The 22,489-nt window shown below is 34.3% G+C and overlaps 1 protein-coding gene across 3 annotated transcripts in view; it reads left to right on the plus strand.

Annotated features, from left to right (window-relative positions):
• The window catches only part of SCAF8 (SR-related CTD associated factor 8), a 152,198-nt gene that overhangs the window by 82,497 nt on the left and 47,212 nt on the right, over positions 1-22,489 (plus strand). For 2 of the 3 annotated variants that reach the window (XM_063097604.1, XM_063097606.1), the window contains 3 exons: positions 766-834; positions 4,630-4,848; positions 5,637-7,723. In XM_063097604.1, coding sequence (XP_062953674.1) covers positions 766-834; positions 4,630-4,848; positions 5,637-7,093 — 1,745 coding nt within the window. In that variant the 3' untranslated portion in view covers positions 7,094-7,723. Of the gene's footprint in view, positions 1-765; positions 835-4,629; positions 4,849-5,636; positions 7,724-22,489 lie in introns of those variants that run through there. The other variant, XM_063097603.1, reaches the window with a different exon arrangement.

The raw sequence follows: 22,489 nt of genomic DNA on the forward strand, positions 1-22,489 counted from the left end.
AATATTTTCAATATTGAAAAATTACTCTTGTCAAATATTTTCTGTATTTATGATTTGAAAATTAAAATTTATTTTAGAAGTTTTTAAATGATTATTTCAAAAATTATACCACATTATGTCATTATTTATCGTTTATTTCTTGAAAAGTCACATATCTTTATTTTTTCCTTATTTTTAACCAGCGTTTTCTAATTGAATTTAATGGTGGCTCTATATTTAAAAAATGTAAAGAAGTAGATTTATAATTTGATCATTTAATATTATGAGGATTTATTCCAGTGTTCAAAACATAATATAGTATTATTCAAGGTTAATGAAAATATTTTGATCTAGTGGGTAAACAATATATATATCAAAGAAATAAAATGACACATTTGGCAGATGACATTATTGCATGTAATGCAATCAGTAGCTTGAAATATAATGTTTAACTCTTATGCAGTTGCTGTCCTAATATATAAACAGGTTACCTGTCTTGTGTTAACTTTGTTTTTACAGCATCATAGAGCATGCCACAGGACTTAAATGAATAAATAAATATGATGAGGTTATGATTAGGATCTCTCTGCTTTACCTAGCTTACTAGAAATCAAATAAGGTAGCTATATAAATGCCATTTTTATAATAGAAAATGAATATACAAATGTCAGGTTGTAGTAATAAAAGACCATTTTAAGAATGTGGAATTTCATGTATGTCTATTGAAATTTTTGATTTAAAGCAAGTAATTTTTCTTGTGCTATTTTATTTTATTTTCCCATATAGGTTTCATGCCTCCTCCAGTTCCCCCACCTGTTGTACCACCGCCTACAATTCCACCAGTAGTACCAACATGTGAGTTTTCTACTTGTAGAATTTTCTTTAATCATGGTAGCATGAGTGTATTGGCTCTCATTCTTGTAAATTATTGTTAGTTTTTTTATTATGAAAGTTTTTAGACAAATTGCATTGTTAGACGATTTCTTAAAAAATTAATGGCATCACATGACAGCCCTTATTCATATTTGCTTGTCTCAAAATGTCTTTTTATAATTGCTTTATTTTAGTCAAAATTCAAAGAAGACCCTCACATCATATTTGTGGGTTTGGTTTTGCTTTTTTTTAAATGTCTTAATCTAGACCAGTCCTGCCCAAACCCCCTTCTTTTTGTTAATCCTTCATGACTTGTCGAAGAAACAGTTCAGTTCTATATACAAGATCTCAAATAATGGATTTGGTTTTTTGCTTCTTTAATTGAATTTGTTCTGTCTCTTTACATTTCCTGTGAAATAGAAGTTAGCACCAAAGGCTCACTTAGATTCGGTTCAATTTCTTTCGCAAGAATACTTTAGTGATAAATACATGACGTGCATTTGGCAAAAACCATAGAAGTGGATTTCTGTCTCTCACAAATAGGTATTCATCGTGTAAAATTTAATGTATCAATATTGGTACATAATTGTTACAAATGTACCACACTAATGTAAAATGTTAATAGGAGAAACTAAATGTTATTGGGCGAAACTGTATGTATGGAGTATGTGAACTGTCTGTACTTTCTGCTTAATTTTTCTGTAAACTAGAAACTGCTATAAAAAGCTATTACTTTAAAAAAATGGAGACAGACACCATCATTATTAATGGTGGCCTTAGTCCCATCACAAGGGGCTTTGGGACTAATTTAATCAATCCCCTCTTAACTGGATACCTAGGCTACTTCCAGCTATTTTCTACTGTAAGAAAGTCCACCTTGCAACACATCCACACACATTGTATGTGGCCATAGCCTATTCAATCATTTTTCTCAGGATTAATTCTTGGAAGCAGTATTGGTAGGATAAAAAAGAAGAAAAATACTTTACAAACGAAATGCTGTATTTGATATTACATCACATCAGTAGCCATGCAGTGCCCTCTGGTCCCACTTTTTTAGAAATAGACTTTATTTATAAAGCAGTTTTAGGTTCACAGCAAAGTTGAGTAGAATGTACAGAGATTTCCTGTATGTCCTCTGCCCAATATATTCACATCCTCTCCCATTATCAACATCCCCTACCAGAGTGGTACATTTGTTAAAACTGATGAACCTACATTAACACACCATCATCACTCAGAGTCCATAGTTATGGTTCACTCTTAGTTTCTTGTTCCATTTTTAATGATATTAAGATGGATCAGAATAATCAGGTGGTGGGACCTGGTCATTAAAAAAGTTCCCCTTCAGTTTTCCTGTTGTTATTTCATTCATTGATCATCATTGCTTGAATCTATTTTTCATTAGTTGCAAAGTAGTGATCTTTCTAAATCTGTGATTCCTTCCACATTTCTTACAGATTTTTTTTTTTTTTTAGGAGAAAATATTTATTTTATCATCTAATGGTACTTAGTTAACCTTGAACTACAGCTTGTACAGGAAAGCCAGAGTAGATGCTATATCTTTCTGTTAACTGCCATCCTTCAGAGTAACGAGTTAGGTCTGTGGTTATTTCCAATGATATCCAATGACTAAAGAGGGGAAAAGATTTCTCTTTATTTCTTTTGTTCTCCCTTGTCCCCTCTCCCCTTCCTTTTTCTCCTTCAGCTTCTGTAGTGTTTATGGGTAAATGGGCTTTTATTTCCAATCATGTGCATTCATTTTTCTTTTTGAAGTTCACATTGTTTCATCTTGGAACAGGGAGAGGCCTTTCATTTAGCTTCTTTATCCTTTTGAGTTGACTACGTTAGTTTTTGAGAGCTTTTAATCTTTTTGGCCCAGTATGTCCCAGACTAATCTTATGTCTTCCTGCTCCAGTCTGAGAATCAGCCATTTTTCCACATGGGGTATAGTGTTTAGAGACCACAATCTGACAGCTAGATTCTTGTTTTTGCTCTTGGATTTTCATTGAATCTAGGAATTTTCAGCCCCGACAAAACTAGAAAAGACATATTTCAAAAATAAAAAAGTATAAATATACATTATTTATGAAACAAATTTAACATTACAGGACTTTTTACTTAGCTGCTTTGATTTTTCTCCTTGCCTGTGTTCTCAGATACTAAAAACAGTAACATGATTACTTATTTTCATTATTCTACAAAACAGACGCACAGTAGTTTGAAAGTAGTAAGACCAATGTTAATGCCAACAACAAGACTGCTGGATGAAACTACGATTTTTCTGCTTCTTTCTTTGTCCCAGAATGTATAATCACTAAGGATATATAATTAAATTGCTGTTACCCAAGGTTACCTGAAATAATAATTTTCTCTTTGTAGTTGTGGCACCAGCTTCATATGCAAATTTTTTTTTAGTTTACATTTTTATGAAAAATGCACCTCAACCTACGTGGTTTTGACATTTATATTTTCTTTAATAGAGTAGACATTTCAAAAAGAATGCAAATCAACTCAAAAGTAAATATATAGAGACATTTATTAGCTTTCTTGTTTCTATTTCCTTTTCCCTATTGTTGGATAGTTCAGAAATGTTAAATATACCCTTTTGCTCATTTTTTCCTACCTTTTAATTCTCCAGGCTTGTGGACAAACCTTGAATGATTTAGGCAAGCCTACATCAAAAATTAGACCAAAAAGGCCCTCATTATAAAGAGAGTGTATATGATACATAGAGATCTAAACTTTTGATAATCTAATCCATTTTCCTTGTATTCTTAAACTTTTTCCTCTCTTTCACTCTTTAGATAGCATTAGGATTTTTGGTTATTTTGGAAAAATGGTTTATTTTTTCTGAAAATTAGAGTGTTTAGAAGTTATTTCTGAATACACCATTCATGGAGGCTTATCTTAGAGCTTATCTCCCAATTATTTTTTCCTAGTTTATTGATTTGGGATCAGTTAAATCTGGGATCAATTAATGGAGAAAGAGAAATACTAATGTTCCAGGTGCTCTTCAAATTGCTTGTACTGTGTCATTTAATTCTCATAATTCCCATATGTGATCACAGGTGGTTTTATGCCAACAGTGGGTCCAGGTAATCTAGAGTTAAATGTGAGGATGAAACATTTCCTAAAGTCTCCAAGTATGATTTAGCAGTATTCTAAGTGACATAAATTGGATTAAAATTATATAATTATATTCCTCTAATTCTGTGTTTTTTAACATGTAAATGACACAAACATAGGGATTTTTCTATCTGTTCTTTAAAATGGAATGTTTATAGTTTTATATTTATACTCCACCTTACCTATTCTTATCTGATGAGTTTTTAACCTTGCTTGACAAAAGGTAGTGAATGTAAGGACAACAGTACCTTGTAACTTCAAGGGGATTGGGCAGATTTTCATCCTCATATATACTTGTCAGTTTGTACTAATCACTTTGTGTATTTAGATATTCATTCATCTGACATCCTTGGAAAATTATTTTTTGTATTACTAGAATTTACTTTTTAAGTATTGATACTTATTTTACTAAACATTTTTGGTGAGAATATTTCTAATAATTGTTGGTTTTCTCTATTTTTAAAAAGTAAAGCTTTCTGATATAATTTGGCCTCTTTATGATGACTCATTTGTCATTTTGAGCATCAGTTATTATTTAATGTGCTTAGTAATACAGAGATGTCATTTAATGAAACACTCAGGTTTGAAGAAAACTTACTACATGATTTGATTAACTAATTGAAATATATTTTTCTCCTCTTTAAACAGCTTTAGTGCAGCCGCCATTATCCATGACCCCAGAAACTGTGAAAGATGTTGGATTTGGTAGCCTTGTTTTACCAGGCGGTTCTGTTGCCAGCACTCTTGCTACTTCTACTCTGCCAGCTGGAAGTATTTTTAATCCTCCAAATAAACAAGCAGAGCCTGAAGAAAAAGTACCTCATCTTATAGATCATCAGATTTCTTCTGGTGAAAACACTAGATCAGGTAAAAAAAAAAAAATCCCTAGAAATACTTGGTTAAATCATAAGCATTACTTCTCTATATTGATGTTTAATTCTGGGGTGGCATGCATTTGTAACTGATTCAATGCTCAAATGTTGAAATATTGCAATTTTTTAAAAAGAGATTACTGTGGTCCTAAATTTCTATTTTAAAAATTGGCATTTTGTTCAGGATAATGTAAACTTTGACACCTTTGCATTAAGACTCCTCCTGCTACTCTTCTTACTGGGACTGCTGGATTGTGTTGTCAAAATAAGATTGCACAAAATCTGTGTACTTACAGGAAGGTAAATATGAGCCAAGTATTAGGTGTGAAGGACTTCTACCAGGAAGTCATCCTGTCAGATATTCTATCACTTATCTTCGAGCTAGGTCTTGGAAGATAAATACAGTGTTTGAAAGTAGTAAGTCCTTTTTTTATGGCCCCACTGTTGATACACTAAGTATTATGCTTTAGAAAGGCTTTTGTTAAAGGTGAAATATCAGTATAAAACCTGACATTTTTGTTTAACTTAAAAGGTTTCATGTAAAGATTTTAGGTAACAGCCCCGCTTACATTTTAATATTTAAGTTTTACTGTGCATGGCATTAATAACTTTAGCTTTACTTTTTATTTTGTATCTACTATACCTTGATTCTTGGGGGATACCAGTAGCTGATTAACTCTGAGCTAATTACTGGAAATCATAGCATTAATAATTGTAAATGTAGTTTCCTTTTCATACCAGAATGACTGTTATTTTGAGTTATTTCTCCTCCTTCCTTTTTAGTGATTCCAAATGATATTTCAAGTAATGCTGCAATTTTAGGAGGACAGCTGCCAAATGTGACAAGCAATTCTGGAATTCTGGGAGTCCAAAGACCAAATGTATCAAATAATTCTGAAATTCTTGGAGTCCGGCCATCTAATGTTTCCAGTAGTCCTGGGATTATTGGAGCCCAGCCACCAAATATTCTAAATAACTGTGCAATTTTGGGAATACAACCACCAAGTGCGTCGAGTAGTTCTGGACTTTTAGGAGTACTACCCCCAAATATGCCTAACACTTCTGGACTTGTAGGAGTACAGCCACCGAATGTTCCAAATACTTCTGGACTTTTGGGAACACAGCCACCAGCTGGACCTCAAAACTTACCCCCTTTAAATATCCCTAATCAAAGGATGCCTGCGATGCCAATATTAGACATTCGTCCAGGACTAATACCACAAGCACCTGGGCCAAGATTCCCTTTAATACAGCCTGGAATTCCACCCCAACGAGGAATCCCTCCCCCATCCATACTTGATTCAGCTCTTCATCCACCACCCCGTGGACCTTTTCCTCCAGTAGATATTTTTAATCAGCCAGAAAGACCTTTTCTAGCTCCTGGAAGACAAAGTGTAGACAATGTTACTAACCCAGAAAAAAGGATACCACTTGGTAATGATAACATTCAACAGGAAGGAGATAGAGATTACCGGTTTCCTCCCATAGAAACCAGGGAAAGCATTAGTAGACCTCCCACAGTGGATGTTAGGGATGTGGTTGGACGGCCTATAGATCCAAGAGAAGGTCCTGGAAGGCCTCCATTAGATGGTAGGGATCATTTTGCAAGACCTCCTGTAGATATAAGAGAGAATCTCGTGAGACCAGGTATAGATCATCTTGGTCGAAGAGACCACTTTGGCTTTAATCCAGAGAAGCCCTGGGGCCATAGAGGAGATTTTGATGAGAGAGAGCATCGGGTTCTACCTGTCTATGGTGGTCCAAAAGGCTTACATGAAGAAAGAGGTAGATTTCGGTCTGGAAACTATCGATTTGATCCTAGAAGTGGTCCTTGGAACAGAGGATTTGGACAAGAAGTTCACAGAGATTTTGATGACCGCAGAAGACCCTGGGAGAGGCAGAGGGATAGGGATGACAGAGATTTTGATTTCTGCAGAGAAATGAATGGAAATCGACTTGGACGAGATAGAATTCAAAACACTTGGGTCCCCTCTCCTCATGCTCGAGTTTTTGATTATTTTGAAGGGGCCACTTCTCAACGAAAAGGTGACAATGTGCCTCAAGTTAATGGTGAAAATACAGAGAGACATGCTCAACCACCACCTTTACCAGTACAGAATGATCCTGAACTTTATGAAAAACTGACATCTTCAAGTGATATAAACAAGGAGAAGAGTGACACAGTTGCTGATATAGAAAGTGAACCAGTGGTAGAAAGCACAGAAACTGAGGGGACATAATCATCACTCAGTAGGTAAAAGATACCTTTTGTAAAGTTGTCATCTCTCTGTAATAGATTAATGGCTTGAATGGACCATAGTTGTTCACTTTTGTCTGCCAGAGTTAAGTTAATCCAATGTTCATGTTCACCTTTCTCTTAAAATAATTGTACAACTGACTTGTATAGACATTGTTCTTAATATGAACATGGTAGGTAAACGTTTTTTTTTTTTAATTTTTCTGGTAAAATATAAATGTTTCCCCCAGATTCTTTTAACGTCAAGGAAATGAATAACAGCTTGTCAGAGACTTCCTATGGAAGAAAGAATTTTTTAGATACTGTCATTAGGTTGGATATGGTAATAGATATATTTCAGAATAGCAAGTGATGGTATATCTTATCCATATCTTTAGGCTGCTGCAGAATTTTAAGGTAATAGACAAAGCTGTGATATTTTATGCAAAGACTGGCTCTAGATATTTGAGGAGCACAATACAGAGATTTTAAAAAGTGATTTTGTAAAATCTACACTATGGTCTCTGTTTCTCCAAAGTAAGTGTTTGTGATTGTTCCTCATACTGCAGTGAGTAAAAAAGAAAACCACATAAATATTAAAGTACGTTTCAATGTTGGGTGAATTTTGTTTTTAGATGCCAATAAAACTTATTTGTTTGATAACAGTGTTCTAGGAATTGTATTTTTTTAACCTACAAATTCTTAAAACCCTGGATTATTAGCAGCATGTGCTTTAGTTGTTGCAAATGTTTTCTATTACAATGAAGAACTGTGTGGTGGAAAAAGCATGTACTTTGGTATAAAAATCATGCAGTCTCAGTAGTATATATGTAATATCTGTGTATATTTATTGTGTAAGTCATATGTAGTTTTTCTGTTTCTCTGTGTGTCTTCATGCACATACAGAGAAAAATAGAAAGTTGAAAAAAGTTTAGATAATAAAATATTCTTTAAAACCTGATAGAAGATTGGAGAAATCTGGCTAATTAACATTGTTTATAGTTAAAGCTGTTGGTCTTGATGAAGATAAAATAAGAAATATTGTAAAGAAATACATTGGCAGTTTGGTAATTCTTTTAATATAGTTAAGCATGAAGCCAGATATAGTGGAGCCAAATTTCACATAAATGCTTGCATTGCTTTGTTTCACACTATATTTGCTATTCTGCATAGGTAGTACTAGCATTAAAGTACATAGCGGTCACATGCCTGCGTGAATATCTCAGTTACACAAAATGTGTAAGTGGTGTTGGTGGACAAGACATTTAGTTTGTATACCAGGAACGAAGTGTCCATCCTGTGTTTTGTAGGGTCTGGGTAACACTGTTCAGATTAGCCTTGAAGGTAAACTGAGTAGGAGAAATATTGCGGGTTGATTTTCTGTTTGTTTTGCTTTTTATTTTCATTTATTTGCTGTTTGTTCTCCTTTGGTTTTTGCATGTATATACATGTATATAAAACCATTGTCGTTTTTTAGTTTCTAATGGAAGGCTTTCATTTGGTTCTATGAAAAATTATTTTGTTTCCTATGCATTTCCAACAATTCATTATTTGCTCTATTTACCTAAAATTCCTAAGCTACGTTTGTCAGCTCTCCAAAAAATGATAGGGCACACCAGCCATTTAAAGTTGAATTCGTTTTGCTTACCTCTGATTATCTAGAAAGCCATAAGAACTTTAAGATTCCTGGCCAAAAATAAAAGTATTTTCTTCTTTCAAGTTTTGAATAGAGATAGTACATTATTTTATTTGGAAGAGTAGGTAAGAGTAGAAATGTTTAAATGCTGTTAATTTCCAAGGTAAATCAATTCAATCTATAATTTGAGTTGGTTTCAGATCTTTTCCTTAGGGTGAGGAAAAACTGTGACATGGGTACAAAGTTTTAATGGTCAAGAAAGATTGGCCTTATCCTTAAGGAAATTATATTAACTGGGATTTCTTTCAAACTTCTCTAGTTGCATTTATCATTATTAAAATTAAGTGACATTCACTTGGATTAAGTAGCAATAAAAAAATGCAAGATTTTCTAGTGATTTTTGATCCCAAGCTTTTAATCATGGTTGGGCCTTCATGTGCATGCTTAAAAACAAAACATGTACAAGTGTTGCACTGGTTTGAAGATTCTAGCGTGAAAGTTACCTAATCAGCAGTCAGTACTGTATCTAGAAACCCATCTTGGGAATATGAAAGAAATTATTCTATGCTTATCCTTACTTTGTCCTTGTTTTGTTTTATAGTATTTAAGTGAAAGAAAATTATTCGTCCTCATGCTCAATTTCCAAAAGTGGTATTTGCATTCGCATTTTTAAAAAATGATAGTGAGAAAAGCTAATTGTCTTACTTTAAGTTCGGCATAGGGCCTATTACATTTTTGATGCTTTTGATCACAGTTCTGTCACTAGAATGCTAGCAATTAGAAATATGAAAGGAATTACCTAACCACTTTTACAATGGTTTGAAAGTGCTGCAGGCAGTAACTACATTAAACACTAAATCACATGTTTTAGTTTGTGACATGTTAGAATGTGACTTTCTGCAGTATTAGTAGATTGAACCACTGATTTTTAAATTTTTTTATGTCTCTAAACATTTTATTAAATATTGGCTTTTGTTCTTAGCATAAATACATATACTGTACTCAGTCATTTATATTGTAGATAGAAACTTATTTTATAGTAAAGTAGTCTTTGTCTGCATCATGTTATGGGTAGAATGCCCCTTCATTCTTATTTTATTTCAATATAGGGTGGACAAATACTTCAAAAGGATAGAAAGATGGAAATAGTATGAAATTATTCATTTAAAACTCTGAAAGTAACTTCATGTAATTTTCCATTGATAAAATCTATTCATTATTTAAGCTGTTGCATTCTTACCAGAGCAATTCCTTTTCTCCTGAGAATTTAGCTGCTTCATTAAATTTATTTGCCATTTTTCACTCATACAAAAGATTACGGTTTATGGGGCCATGCAGTTAGGGTTGTTTTGGGGATGGGGCAGTTTTGTTACATTTAAAAAGAAAAAGTTACCTATTTTAGTTAGAAAAAGTACTTTTTTAATATAAATACTGTATTTCACTGGATATAAGGCGCTATTGATTGTAAGAAACACCATTCAGAAATAGAAAATGCTTCTGATATGACATGCCACTTAGTATAAGACTCATCCCTAAATCAGAGATGTTATAATGTAAAAAGTGTCTTACAATCAATGAAATGCAGTCTGTATTATTGAAAGACATTCATTTCAGTGAGAATATATGAATATTACTGTTACTCAGTAAATTTTAATACATTTTCTACCCATTGAAACTTTCATACACACATACCCACACCCCAACCCTTAAGTGTTTCAGAGAATATTTTGCTTTTCTTCACTGTATATATTATAGATGGGCACAACCTTTAATGAACAAGAAAAATTTGATATTCAATTAAAAATAATTTTGTTATGCCTTATGTGCCTTCATCATTACTACTCTACTGGTGCTATATTAATAAAATGTTTTAATGGCTTTTAACTTTCAAAGAAAACGTTAACATTTTTCTTTCTAAAAATAAATATTTTACTTACATAATACAAAAAGGAAGAGCAAGTATCTTTATATTCATTTTTAAGATGGGCAAAGTAAAACACTAAATTATTTTAAGCAATTATAAATACTACAGTATGGCAGAGAATTATAAACGTTTTCTTAATTGTTCATGTTGTGGTTTTATATAAAACATTTTTGAACTATAACTAAAGTTGTAGGCACTAAAATTTTTATTTTTCACTTCTGAAGAAAAAAAATGTTAATTATAATTTTTAATGGGAGGTTTAAAAACAAGATACCTTCCCCATTCCAGTCAGCCACCAAAATAAATAAATAAAAAGATATCTTAATTTAGCCAAACTTTGTGAAACTAGGATTTAAAATTAATGGCCCAGATTGTTTTCTTTGGGGGTGGGGCATACTTCAAATAGAGACACATACTGAGAGCAATTTGAAATGTGCTCACTGTGTGGTTCTTAGGAAGTGTATAACAGAATCACCTGCAGAGCTCTTTGAAAATTTGGGGGAGAGGGGGTAGTCACCACAGACTCACTAATACAGAATCTCCTGGGGTAATAAGTTATATAAATACATGTACCTTCCTTGGTGTATGAATTCTTTTAAAAATTCCTACATGCCACCATTTTAGATATATTAAAATATGTAGATATTTTAATATGTAATATACTTGAGATTCTTAAAACGTATAAAAATTAAAATATTTTCAATGTAATTATTTTTAGTGTTTCAACAAAGCATACAGTTAATTGTGGCAATCGGTATTGGAGGATGAATGAAAAGTAGAGGTCAGATATCACATGGTTTAAATCCAAGCATTGATCTAAAAATGAATTATAGCAAGGAATGGATGGAAGGAAGCATATGAGATGATTTTGTAGGAAGTATGAGTATTTTTGGCTCGTGAAACATTTATAGGATACTTCAAAGAAAAATTTACTTGCTATCATGTCATTAAATGCTTAGATTATAGAAAGAGCCTCTTTGGGACAAAATTATGAGTGTTAAATTTATCAGGGACTAAAAGTAATGTTATTAGTAGGGCTACTTAGTGTGAGTTGCTCATCAAAAACTAGTGCAGATCAGTGGTTTATTTGGACATGGACTTTGCTCAGACATTGTTCTTCCCCTCCACTTAATTCATCCCTTTTTCACCATGCTTTTTTCATCCCATGCGTACACTTAGAAATACTCTGCCTTGTTGTTGTAAAAATTATTCAAGATATAGAACAAATTCTAAGTAATTGGAAGAATATATGTATAGTATATCAAGGAGTAGAATTATGCTAATCGACTAACTTTATGTTGTGTGAGAGATGTTAGGTACTTGAGATAGTAAACTGAGTGCTTCTGCATAGAACACAGTGGTTTAACAAGTCTATTACACTTGAATGGCAATCGCAGATGAATAGCACCTAGTTGTCCTGTGTTCTTTGTCTCCCTTTCTCCCTCCTTTGCCCGCATCACCTCTTACCTTGGGCAGCTATCACTGTTTTGCTTTATTTTTCTGCCTTTCCCAGAGTTAGCCACAAAGTCTTTCTCACCACAACACTCCAGGCTCCTTTTTGACCCAACATTCCAGGCAAAGACTATCAGTTGGAATTGTTGGTTGCTTTTGCTGCACCTTGACTACATGATTTCTAAGGTCATTTCTAACATTTAAATACGTTGAGTATGAATACTTTCTGTTCTGTAAATGAGTAGTTGAGGGAGAAAAATAAGGGAAACAGAGGGAAAGATAGCAATACTGGAACACTTTCTGAGACAGCACAGATTTTACTGCCTTTAGGTTTTTAAAACTGGCATTAACAATTGCTAGATGTATGGCTTTAGATGTATGTCTGAGCCTGTAAGCATCATTTCCTAATAGCTGATCTGCAGGGTTATATTTTTATTATTAAAGACATTAGGTAATGTTTAATGGACATATATGTGAAAGGAACTGAGATAGTTGTATTACCTGCATAATATAATCCTCATGACAGTCCTGTGAGGTAGTTACTATTTTAATATCTATTTACTAAGGGGAAACCTAAGTTACAGATTTAAGTAACTTCCCAGTCTCATAACTTGTAAATGTTAGAGCGAAGATTGCAATCCTGGTGTAGCAGATTGAAAAATTAATGTGTACTACTTAATAAAGTGCCTGACGTGGCAGAGGCTCAGCAAATATTGTTTCTTTTTCTCTTTAGAAAAGGCAAATATATATGTGCAGAAAAGTGTAAACAAATAGCTCGACCAGGCTCATCCTTAGGGCCACAGAGTTAACCATTAAATTTGTTTTCATTGTTACAAGTATACATCGGACTGTCTTCTTTTCCTGTAGCTAAATAATCACTTTGGCTTCATTTTCTTAGATTTTATTTTAATGATTTGGTTTTTTCTTATGGTTACACCATGGCATAATATTTTTAACTTTCTCAGTCTCTTACTATTTTGTAGGCAGGTTTGTGTTGCACTGATGTTAAATAATGTTTCTTTTTGAAAACACCCTTTTCCACAAATTAAATAAAATTTCAAAACTTTTATCTTTTACAATGCTTTGCAAAGCAGAGCCAGTGATTGTGTGCAAATTTATATTTTTGGACATGATTTTGGCAGCTATTTCAAAGATTTAGCATTTATACACCGCGTATATAACCAAAACTTAGTACTCAGTTTTCTTGTGTATAAAACTCCTGTTTTAGGACTATTCCATGGCTTAAACTAAGTGAAATGTGTGAAGTTAACTTTACACATAGTAAGCAAGCATTCAGGGTTAGTGTTTATTCACCACTTGAATTTAAACAAAAAGTTTAGAGGCTGGCCTTTGTGCATGGTGGCAATGGATAATTTCCAGTTATTTTAGCTTATTAGAATACATAACTTGATTCTAGATTTTTTTTTTTTTTCTATTCAAGTCACTAAACTTAGATTCATATAAAGTGCTTGTCATGGTGCTGGCTTATAATAACTTTTTCCAAAGTCCTTGGACTGATGACTCAGAATATTGTGGCCATATTATTGCCTAATCCACACATCAGGGAAAGATGCTTATTACCAAATTTGTGAGTTTTACTTACATTTCTACTAATCTTAGCAAAGGTAATTATTTTTTGCTTCTGTGTTATGATTATTGCATGAAATAGAATGTTCTTGCACTTGGACATTTTTCAATAACCGGGGTCTGTTTATTACTGAACAGTTTATACGTTAGCAAGGGTATTATTAAAATCAGAAGACTTCTATTAAATAAAATAATCTTTGAAAGGGTAAAGGATAACTGCTGTTTAAGAATTGATCTGCGGTGATTGAAATTGCTTTGAGCCCTTTAGACAAGAGAGGGGTAACATTTATCATATCACTGTGGTCATATGGGAGGGTAAGGATTTAGAGGTTTCTAAGCAGCAAAATCACCATGGGCTCCATTTAGGACACTTTTTAATGAAGTTTATTTTATAACATTTTAACTACAGCCCTCTGTTTTCATCATTTATTACTTTCTGAATTGCTAGCCAAATAGTCTTTGACCACAGGTTAAAATGCATTCTCATTACAGGTGACAAGGGTTTGGGGGGTGGAGAGATTAACATTTTTAATCTCTGTGTGGCAGGCATTTTACGTAATTTATTTTCAGAAATATCCTAATTGGTAGACTTCGTTATCTCTTCTTTACAAATGAAGAAGCAAACTCAAAGATGTTCATGGTCGCACAGCTTTTGATTTGCATAAGCGTTTGAACTGGGTTTTGCTGGCTTCAAAGCTCCGCTTTACTTTAACATGCTCTTTTAGAAAGGTATATTTTAACATATGGTTTATATAACTAGTTTCCTGATGCTGCCGTGATGACATACCAAAAATCAGGTAGCTTAAAATAACAGGAATTTGGGCTGGCTGCTTAGCTCAGTTGGTTAGAGTGCAGCCTTGTAACACCAAGGTCACAGGTTCATATCCTAGTACCAGCAGGCCGTCAAAAAAAAAGAGGAAAAAAAAGCCCAAACTAAAACAACAGAAATTTATTGTCTCACAGTTCTGGAGGCCAGAAGTCTGAAATCAAGTTGTCAGCAGGGCCATGCTCTCTCTGAAGGCTCTAGAGGAGAATCCTTCCTTGCCTATTCCAGACTTTTGGCAGTTCTCAGCAATCCTTGGTTGTAGATGCTTATAGATGCATCACTGCAGTATCTGCCTCCATTGTCACTTGGCCATCTTTCCTTGTGTGTTTTCACATCATCTTCCTTCTGTGCATTTCTGTGTCCAAATTTTCCTCAACCTGTTCAGACATCAGTTATATTGGATTAGGAGCCCCACCGTACTCCAACATGACCTCATCTTTACAAATTACATCTGCAACGGCCCTGTTTCCAAATGAGGTCACATTCTGAGGTACTGGGAGTTAGGACTTCAATATATATTTTGGAAGACACATTCATTCCATAACAGTCTATGACTAAATTGTATAGCTATCTTAAGATCTAAGTAAATTGACCTTGAACATCTTAAAACACACAGTGGAAGAGGTAGGCACATTTTAGAGTGACAAGACATCTTTATAGAATTCCATTTTTAAATTACTTTGGGTGTTAGGACAATCAGATTTAAAGCCCTAATACATATATTGCAAGCCATCAAACAGGATGGTTAGCACTGTCTAACTTTTTAGATTAATTTGTAATGCCTGTACTTTTATGTTGCTTTAGTAATACTTGAACTAAAGGAATTTGCAAAGAAACTTCAATTATATTAGTATTACATAATAGAATCTAATTACTATGATTTTTTTTTTTCATTAGAAAGCGATTAAGGCTGACTTTTTTTTTTTTTTTTTTTTTTCGTGACCGGCGCTCAGCCAGGGAGTGCACCGGTCATTCCTATATAGGATCCAAACCCGCGGCGGGAGCGTTGCCGCGCTGCTAGCGCAGCACACTACCGAGTGCGCCATGGGCTCAGCCCTAAGGCTGACTTTTAAAGGTTGAAGTTTTAGTAGACTAAATATAGCTGCCCTGAAAACGTGCAGTGTTTGTCCATTTCCCTTCAGTATGTCATGCTTTTTTTAAAAAAAAAAAATCCCATAGTATTAGCATTTTCTGTTTTGCTTATTAAAATTTCCTCTGTAGTGTGATGTGACTATCATTTGCCATTTCTGTGGTTTATTAGAAATTGGTTTTTTATTTACCAAATAAATGACCAATTTGTTCACTATTTTTAATATTATGGCCTTAACTCATTTTTCTACTTTTTCATAAAATTAGCCAGCAAAATATTTATTTGGTCAAGTAAAAGACAGCTTTGTGTCTGACTAAAATCCAGGTTATATGCATATGTAGGTCCTTATAAAGAAGGTGTCTTTTAACAAGGACCCCTATAACTATAGAAATGTGAATTGAAAATTTGCCTGGTTATTATTTGAAGAGCACCAGAACACTTAAACAGTGCTTGGCACATACTAAGCAGGTGTTCACTGTTGTTATAATTGTCAATAATGGCTAATAGAGACTTTGGGAACCTGCAAGTCAGTGTTACAAATTGCAAATAAGGGATTATGCAGATTTGAGTATTACAACCCAAAATAGGGGATGGGGATGGAGTTATATAGTTCTTGGAGGTTTTTTTTAGGTCTGTTGAAGCCTTTTCTACCTCCAAAGCCTCAACTCTGCAAGCTATATTTGTGCTTCTGGTCCTGAGTACCAACCTTTAAACATAGCTGTCTAATTTATTAGGCTGCTGGCAGATATCCTGCTGTCCCAAGTGGTGGGCCTATCATGGAGAGATGGTGGGATCTAATTTCAAAAAGAATAAGAAAGATTCCTTCCTTTCATTGTCTAAATATGTCCAGGTAGTAACAATTTAGTGGTTAAAAATAGTATTGCTGATTTTCTTATCTAGTTTTAAGAGTAGATATTTTTTCTGTGGAACTTGGAAAAAGGCTGATACTTTTGAAATGGAAAAAAGGCATACTTTTCACATGAATATGCTCATGCTAAAATAGTTGTTAATCATTGAAATAAATTAACCACTTCCTTAAATTGTCTGACTCAATCCGCTGTATTGGAAACCACACTTAGAGAAATGATTTTAAAAATTAGCATACCTCCCCATATGATACCGACAACTTGAAAAGCATATTTGGAGCCATTTTATTTCAAAGTAAATCTGTCAAATAAAATGAGACCTTGAGAGATATCTATTTGGGGAGAGAAATGAAGTTACTTAACTACTGCTGATAGCAAAATCTGTATAGGTATAGAATGTGGGGATTTTAGGTCTGTCTGTTCTAAGCCTGGAATGCAGTCACTCATAGTACCCAATTTAGGAAGGTAACAGGGATCTTGGCCCCATTGGGAATTACAAAATACTACAATGATTAGTTATCTGAACTTATAAATGTAAAGCAGTCATTTATCTTTCCAGAGCTTAAAGAAAAAATAACAGCTGGACTCTTTAGGGGATAGTGTAAAATTGTTAACCTTCACAATAGAAAGCTAGATTTGGAGGAGTGATCCCTTAAACTGTGTTATAGCTTTAATCTTTCTTTTCCACATTGGAAAAGAAGTTTATTTTAAATTTATTTGTTGTACTAACGCTATGGATGGAGGGCTTTAAATGGAGAGGATTAAGTACTGTACATTGTTTACCTGCTCCCAAATTCACAATTCAAATCCTTTATACTCTGGGCAAGTAAAATCAGTAGTCCACATTTTAATCAGTGTAGACTAAGGTTGATTTCTGAATTAGTATACGTTTTCAAAGGGTTCTCTCAATCCCCAAAGCAATTCCATTTAAGCGATGGTAAAGGTAGGGTATGTGGGAATGTTCATTGATGATGAAAAATTCTGACAGGGGATTCACTTGGCAAACAGGTAATAAAGTCACTAGTTTAGTCTCACTGAGCCTCTGGCTGTGTTTGTATTCTAGCTATCCAATGGTTGTAGACAAGGGCAAGGGTATGGCCTTGGTTCTTTTCTAACCACTAAACATCAGATGGAAATGATTTTAAGTGTGTAGGAATAGTATAACCACGTCTTGCACAGTCACAAGGCTACTGCTTTGTGGTTAGTCATTGAGTCCTTTGAGGTATTTTGTTTTGTTTTTATTTTCCCAGAGGAACACTTTGCTACTTTTCCCTTTATTCTAAGCATTTGAGGCAGCTCTCCATTCCTTTTGTAACTTCAAATGGTTGGTGGTCTGGTGGAAAAAGAAAGTGATTATGGCGCACTGCCTTTTGTTGGGTTGGTTGTCGATTACCCACTCAGGCACCCTGAACAGAGCACCTACTCTGACTGGGAGTAGTTGGGCCAGGTTGACTTTTCATGGCAAATGTTTGTTCTGTTGCTCAGTGAGTAGTCTGACTTCATTTCTCTCTTGGCTATTTGTTTACATTTTTAGTTTAACATTTCAAAATAGTTTCTAATAATCTAATGCAACTCATAATTGGAACTGTATATATGTATGTGTGTGAGTGTATACATGCACATAAGTCTATTTGTCAGATACTTTATACTCAGAGAACCTTTAGCAAATCTTGTAGATTTTCTTTTGATCTTTTTATGATGGTACCTTGAATGTTCTCTCAGGAAAGAGACAACTTAAAACCACTATCTTTACTTTCTCTGCTAAAGTGTCACATCTGTTTACCAAATTTCTTAGGAATTAAATCTTTGAAGCCTGATATTTTCTCTTCAGAGCTGACTGAGTCTTCATTAGAAAAATGGCTCCTTTAAATGCTCCAGTAATCAGAAATCAATACTAAATATGTACTCAGTGCAGAGAATGAGAGCACGAGGACAGCCTATAATTTTCAAAGCAGTAATGTTTCTGATAGCTGGCTAAAAGAGTACTAGCCTTAAGACATTTTTGAGTAATTGATTCATCTTCTGATTTATTATAGCCTAACAGTGCTCTTTAAAATTACTGTCCAATGGTCTTAGTTGTATCAGTACTATGGTTCATTTTGTGGATTTGCTTCAGCTTCTTTCTTTGGACCAGCTGGTCCAAAGCTGCCAAAAGTTAATTGAAGCTGCACAGGCTTCCAAGAGAAGACAGCCATGAAGATGGATGGAAGGATGCAGCCGTAGACAGGCATGTGCCCATTATTAGCCTTTGGCCTCTTTATAGTCAATGTTCAAGCAAGAAGAAAACTTTCTTCTATTTTTCCTTTTTGTGACTTTTTTTTTAAAGGCTATTCTATAGACATACTCTTGGATGTTATAATTTGTTAGCCACTATTCTAATCTCCTTTTTATCACACTGATGAATGCAAAGTGAAATACTTTACTTCAGTGAGCCATTGTGTATAGGATTGATTCATGGGAATAAAGATAATATGTGTGGCTTGCTGTGCATTAAGTGTACATACAAGAAGTGTAAAACAGAAGATTTCTTGGGGTGATGATAAAAAACAAAAATTTAAATCCAGACATTTGTCTCATTTTGGAATTTAGCCCAGGAAAGCAAACATCTTGGATGCTGCTACCCAGACAGCCTGATGCACACTACAACTTATCCTAGTAAATAAGAATTAATAGCATTATCAATGCCTTTGTGCCACCATAGTTATTTCAATACCCTTCTGCTCCCTAAAAACAGAATAATCTGGAACTTACCTCTGTAACAGAACTTGAAATCCTAACATCTTTGCTTCTGGCTTTTCCAAGTCTTTCTGATCTTAGCTTTCATCTCTAATTAAGAATCTTTGAAGCCCTAGAGGAGGGACTCCCATATTTTACACTGCTTTTTTTTCTATAACTTGCATAATAGAAAGGACCCTGGGGAAAATTAACATTTTATCAGCATTGGAACTTGTTCTCTTCTTGTGTTACATAACACTCTAGTTTTTATCTAGAACAGTGAAAAAAACATGGAAGGTATACTGACATTTTTCTCCCTCTCCCAAGAAACATATCCATTGCCCCCCTTAGCTGTGGCAGATACCATTAATCTATCTCAGGACACTACTGCTAAGCCCAAAGTTTTCCATATGTCTCCAGGCAGCCACTATAACTCACAGTTTTAGTAGTATTAGATCTCGAACCATTCCTCATCCTGGTCCGGGAGCATTTTACCGTGTAAAATTGTATACTTTCTTAACAGTTATTCAAGTGCCCTCCTCTTAGTTTGTAGTATACGGTTTTTTAGTTCTTAAGATGATGTTACATGAATTATGTTACTTTCCATACAGATATCATTCTGGTTTTGCCTGTACTTTCATTCAAGTGTTTGTGTTCCTGAGTTCTTTTAAGTATTTTTAAACAAAAAATAGCAATATAGACAACATTATTAGCTCTTAATGCCCTAATTATATTCACCACTTTATAAGGAAAGGAATTCTTAATGGAGATGTTAAATGGAATAATTATATCTTTTGCTGTTTAAGTTGACTTTAACCTTGTCAATAAAATTGTTTCAAATCATTATTAGAAACATGCTAATGACCTTTGAACCCAGTTATTTCTTTCAGATGTTAAGATAAAAGTTTATTTTCTAAAAAAGCTAAGGAGCAATTTATTTTTATTCAGCTACCTTGGAGGGAGGTATAAGGGAACAGAATTGAAAAGAACTCAGAAAAAGAGAATGGAGGTAGGACTTGCTACACTTGTTTACGAAAGAAAATAAAACCATGAGGGGTCAGTGCAAAGATTGTTTAAGAAAACAAACATTGTTTAGTACCTAAATATATCCAGATTCTTTTTTAAGTGAAAAAGTGAAGGTTTACATGAAGCATTTATGTTTATGAAATAATGGGTCCAGAGATGAATATCTGGTGTGATCCAAATATGTTAGAATAAAATATCTTATGATCATGGAAATCCGTGTATATGGTCTTGCTGACTTTTTAATATTGAGCACTTTCAAAGATTGGATCAATTTTGTTTATATTAATAAAAGTAAGTCTCAAATTTGTCCTCTTTGGAATTTGACTGAATCTAGTACTTTGAATTAATTGAAGTGTCTAGAAAACCTGATTTGCTTAATGTTGGCACTGAAGTAATTTGATTTAGTAATTTGTAGCAATAGATATTTTTTTTTTTTCTGTCAGCTTAAGCCATAAACCAGGTATTGAAATCCTTAGATTTGTTAACTATAATAGAATTATTTATGTCTAGACTGCCTTTGGCAATATTGTGGGTTTGGTTCCAGACCACCACCATAAAGCCAATATCACAGTAAAGTGAGTCACACTAATTTTTTGTTTTTTTCAGTGCATATAGAAATGGTTTATACTATACTATAGTCTGTTAAGTGTGTATATGTAATATATAATAGCATTATGTCTAAAAAAAGTACATACCTTAATTTTAAAAATATTTCATTGCTAAAAAATGTTAATGATCATCTGAGCCTTCAGCAGGTCGTACTGTTGTTGCTGGTGGAGGGTCTTGCCTCATTGTTGGTGGCTGCTGACTGATACAGGCTGGTGGTAACAGAAGGTTGGGGTGGCTGTGGCAGTTTCTTAAAGTATGACAACAACAAAGTTTGCCACATTGACTGAATCTCACGAAAGATTTCTCTGTAGCATGAGATGTTGTTTGATAGCATTTTGCACACAGTAGAACTTCTTTCAAAATTGAAGTTAGTCTTCTCAAACCCTGCCACTGTATCATCAACTAAGATGATGTACTAGTCTAAATCCTTGATTGTCATTTCAACGATGTTCACGGCATCTTCACCAGGAGTAGATTCCATCTCAAGAAATCACTTTCTTTACTCATGCATAAGTAGCAACTCCTCAGGCATTCATGTTTTATCATGAGATTGTAGCAATTCAGTCACATCTTCAGGCTCCACTTCTACTTCTAGTTCTCCTGCGCTTTCCACCAAATCTGCAGTTACTTCCACTGAAGTCTTGAACCCCTCAGAGTCATCCATAACAGTTGGAACCTTCTTCCAAACTCTCATTAACGTTGATATTTTGACCTCCTCCCATGAAACACAAATTTTCTTAATGGCATCTAAAGTGGTGAGTCTTTTCCGGAAGGTTTTCAATTTATTTTGCCAAGATCCATCAGAGGAGTCACCACTATCTATGGCAGCTATAGCCTTATGAAATATATTTCTTATGTAATAAGACTTGAAAGTCGAAATGACTCTGATCCATGGGCTACAGAATAGATGTGATAGCAGGCATGAAAACAACATTAATCTCCTTGTACATCTACATCAGAGCTCTTGGGTGACAAGGTGCATTATCAATGAGCAGTAATATTTTGAAAAGAATCTCTTTTTGAGCAGTAGGTCTCAACAATGGGCTTAAAATATTCAGTAAACTATGCTATAAATAGATGTGTTGTCGTCCAAGCAGAGTAGATTTAGCATAATTCTTAGGGGCCCTAGGATTTTTGAAATAGTAAATGAACATTGGCTTCAGCTTAAAATCACCATCTACATTAGCTCTTAACAAGAGAGTCAGCCTGTACTTTGAAGCTTTGAAGCCAGGCAGTGACGTCTCCTCTAGCTGTGAAAGTCCTAGATGGCATCTTCTTCCATATAAGGCTGTTTGGTCTACATTGAAAATCTGTTTAATGTAGTCACCTTCGTTAATTATCTTAGCTGGATCTTCTGGACCACTTGCTGCAGCTTCTGCGTCAGCACTTGCTGCTTTGCTTTGTACTTTTATATTACAGAGATGGCATCTTTCCTTATTACCTCATGAACCAACCTCTGCTGGCTTCATGCGTTTCTCCTGCAGCTTTCTCACCTCTCAGCCTTCATAGAGTTGAAGAGAGTTAGGGACTTCATGTGGATTTGGCTTTGGCTTATGGGAATGTTGTGGCTGGTTTGATCTGTCCAAACCACTAAAACTTTCTCCACATCAGCAGTAAGGGTGTTTTGCTTTCTTATCATGGGTGTGCTCACTGAAGTAGCACTTTAATT

The sequence above is a fragment of the Cynocephalus volans genome, chromosome 5, assembly GCF_027409185.1.
Source record: "Cynocephalus volans isolate mCynVol1 chromosome 5, mCynVol1.pri, whole genome shotgun sequence".
Lineage (NCBI taxonomy): Eukaryota > Metazoa > Chordata > Mammalia > Dermoptera > Cynocephalidae > Cynocephalus > Cynocephalus volans.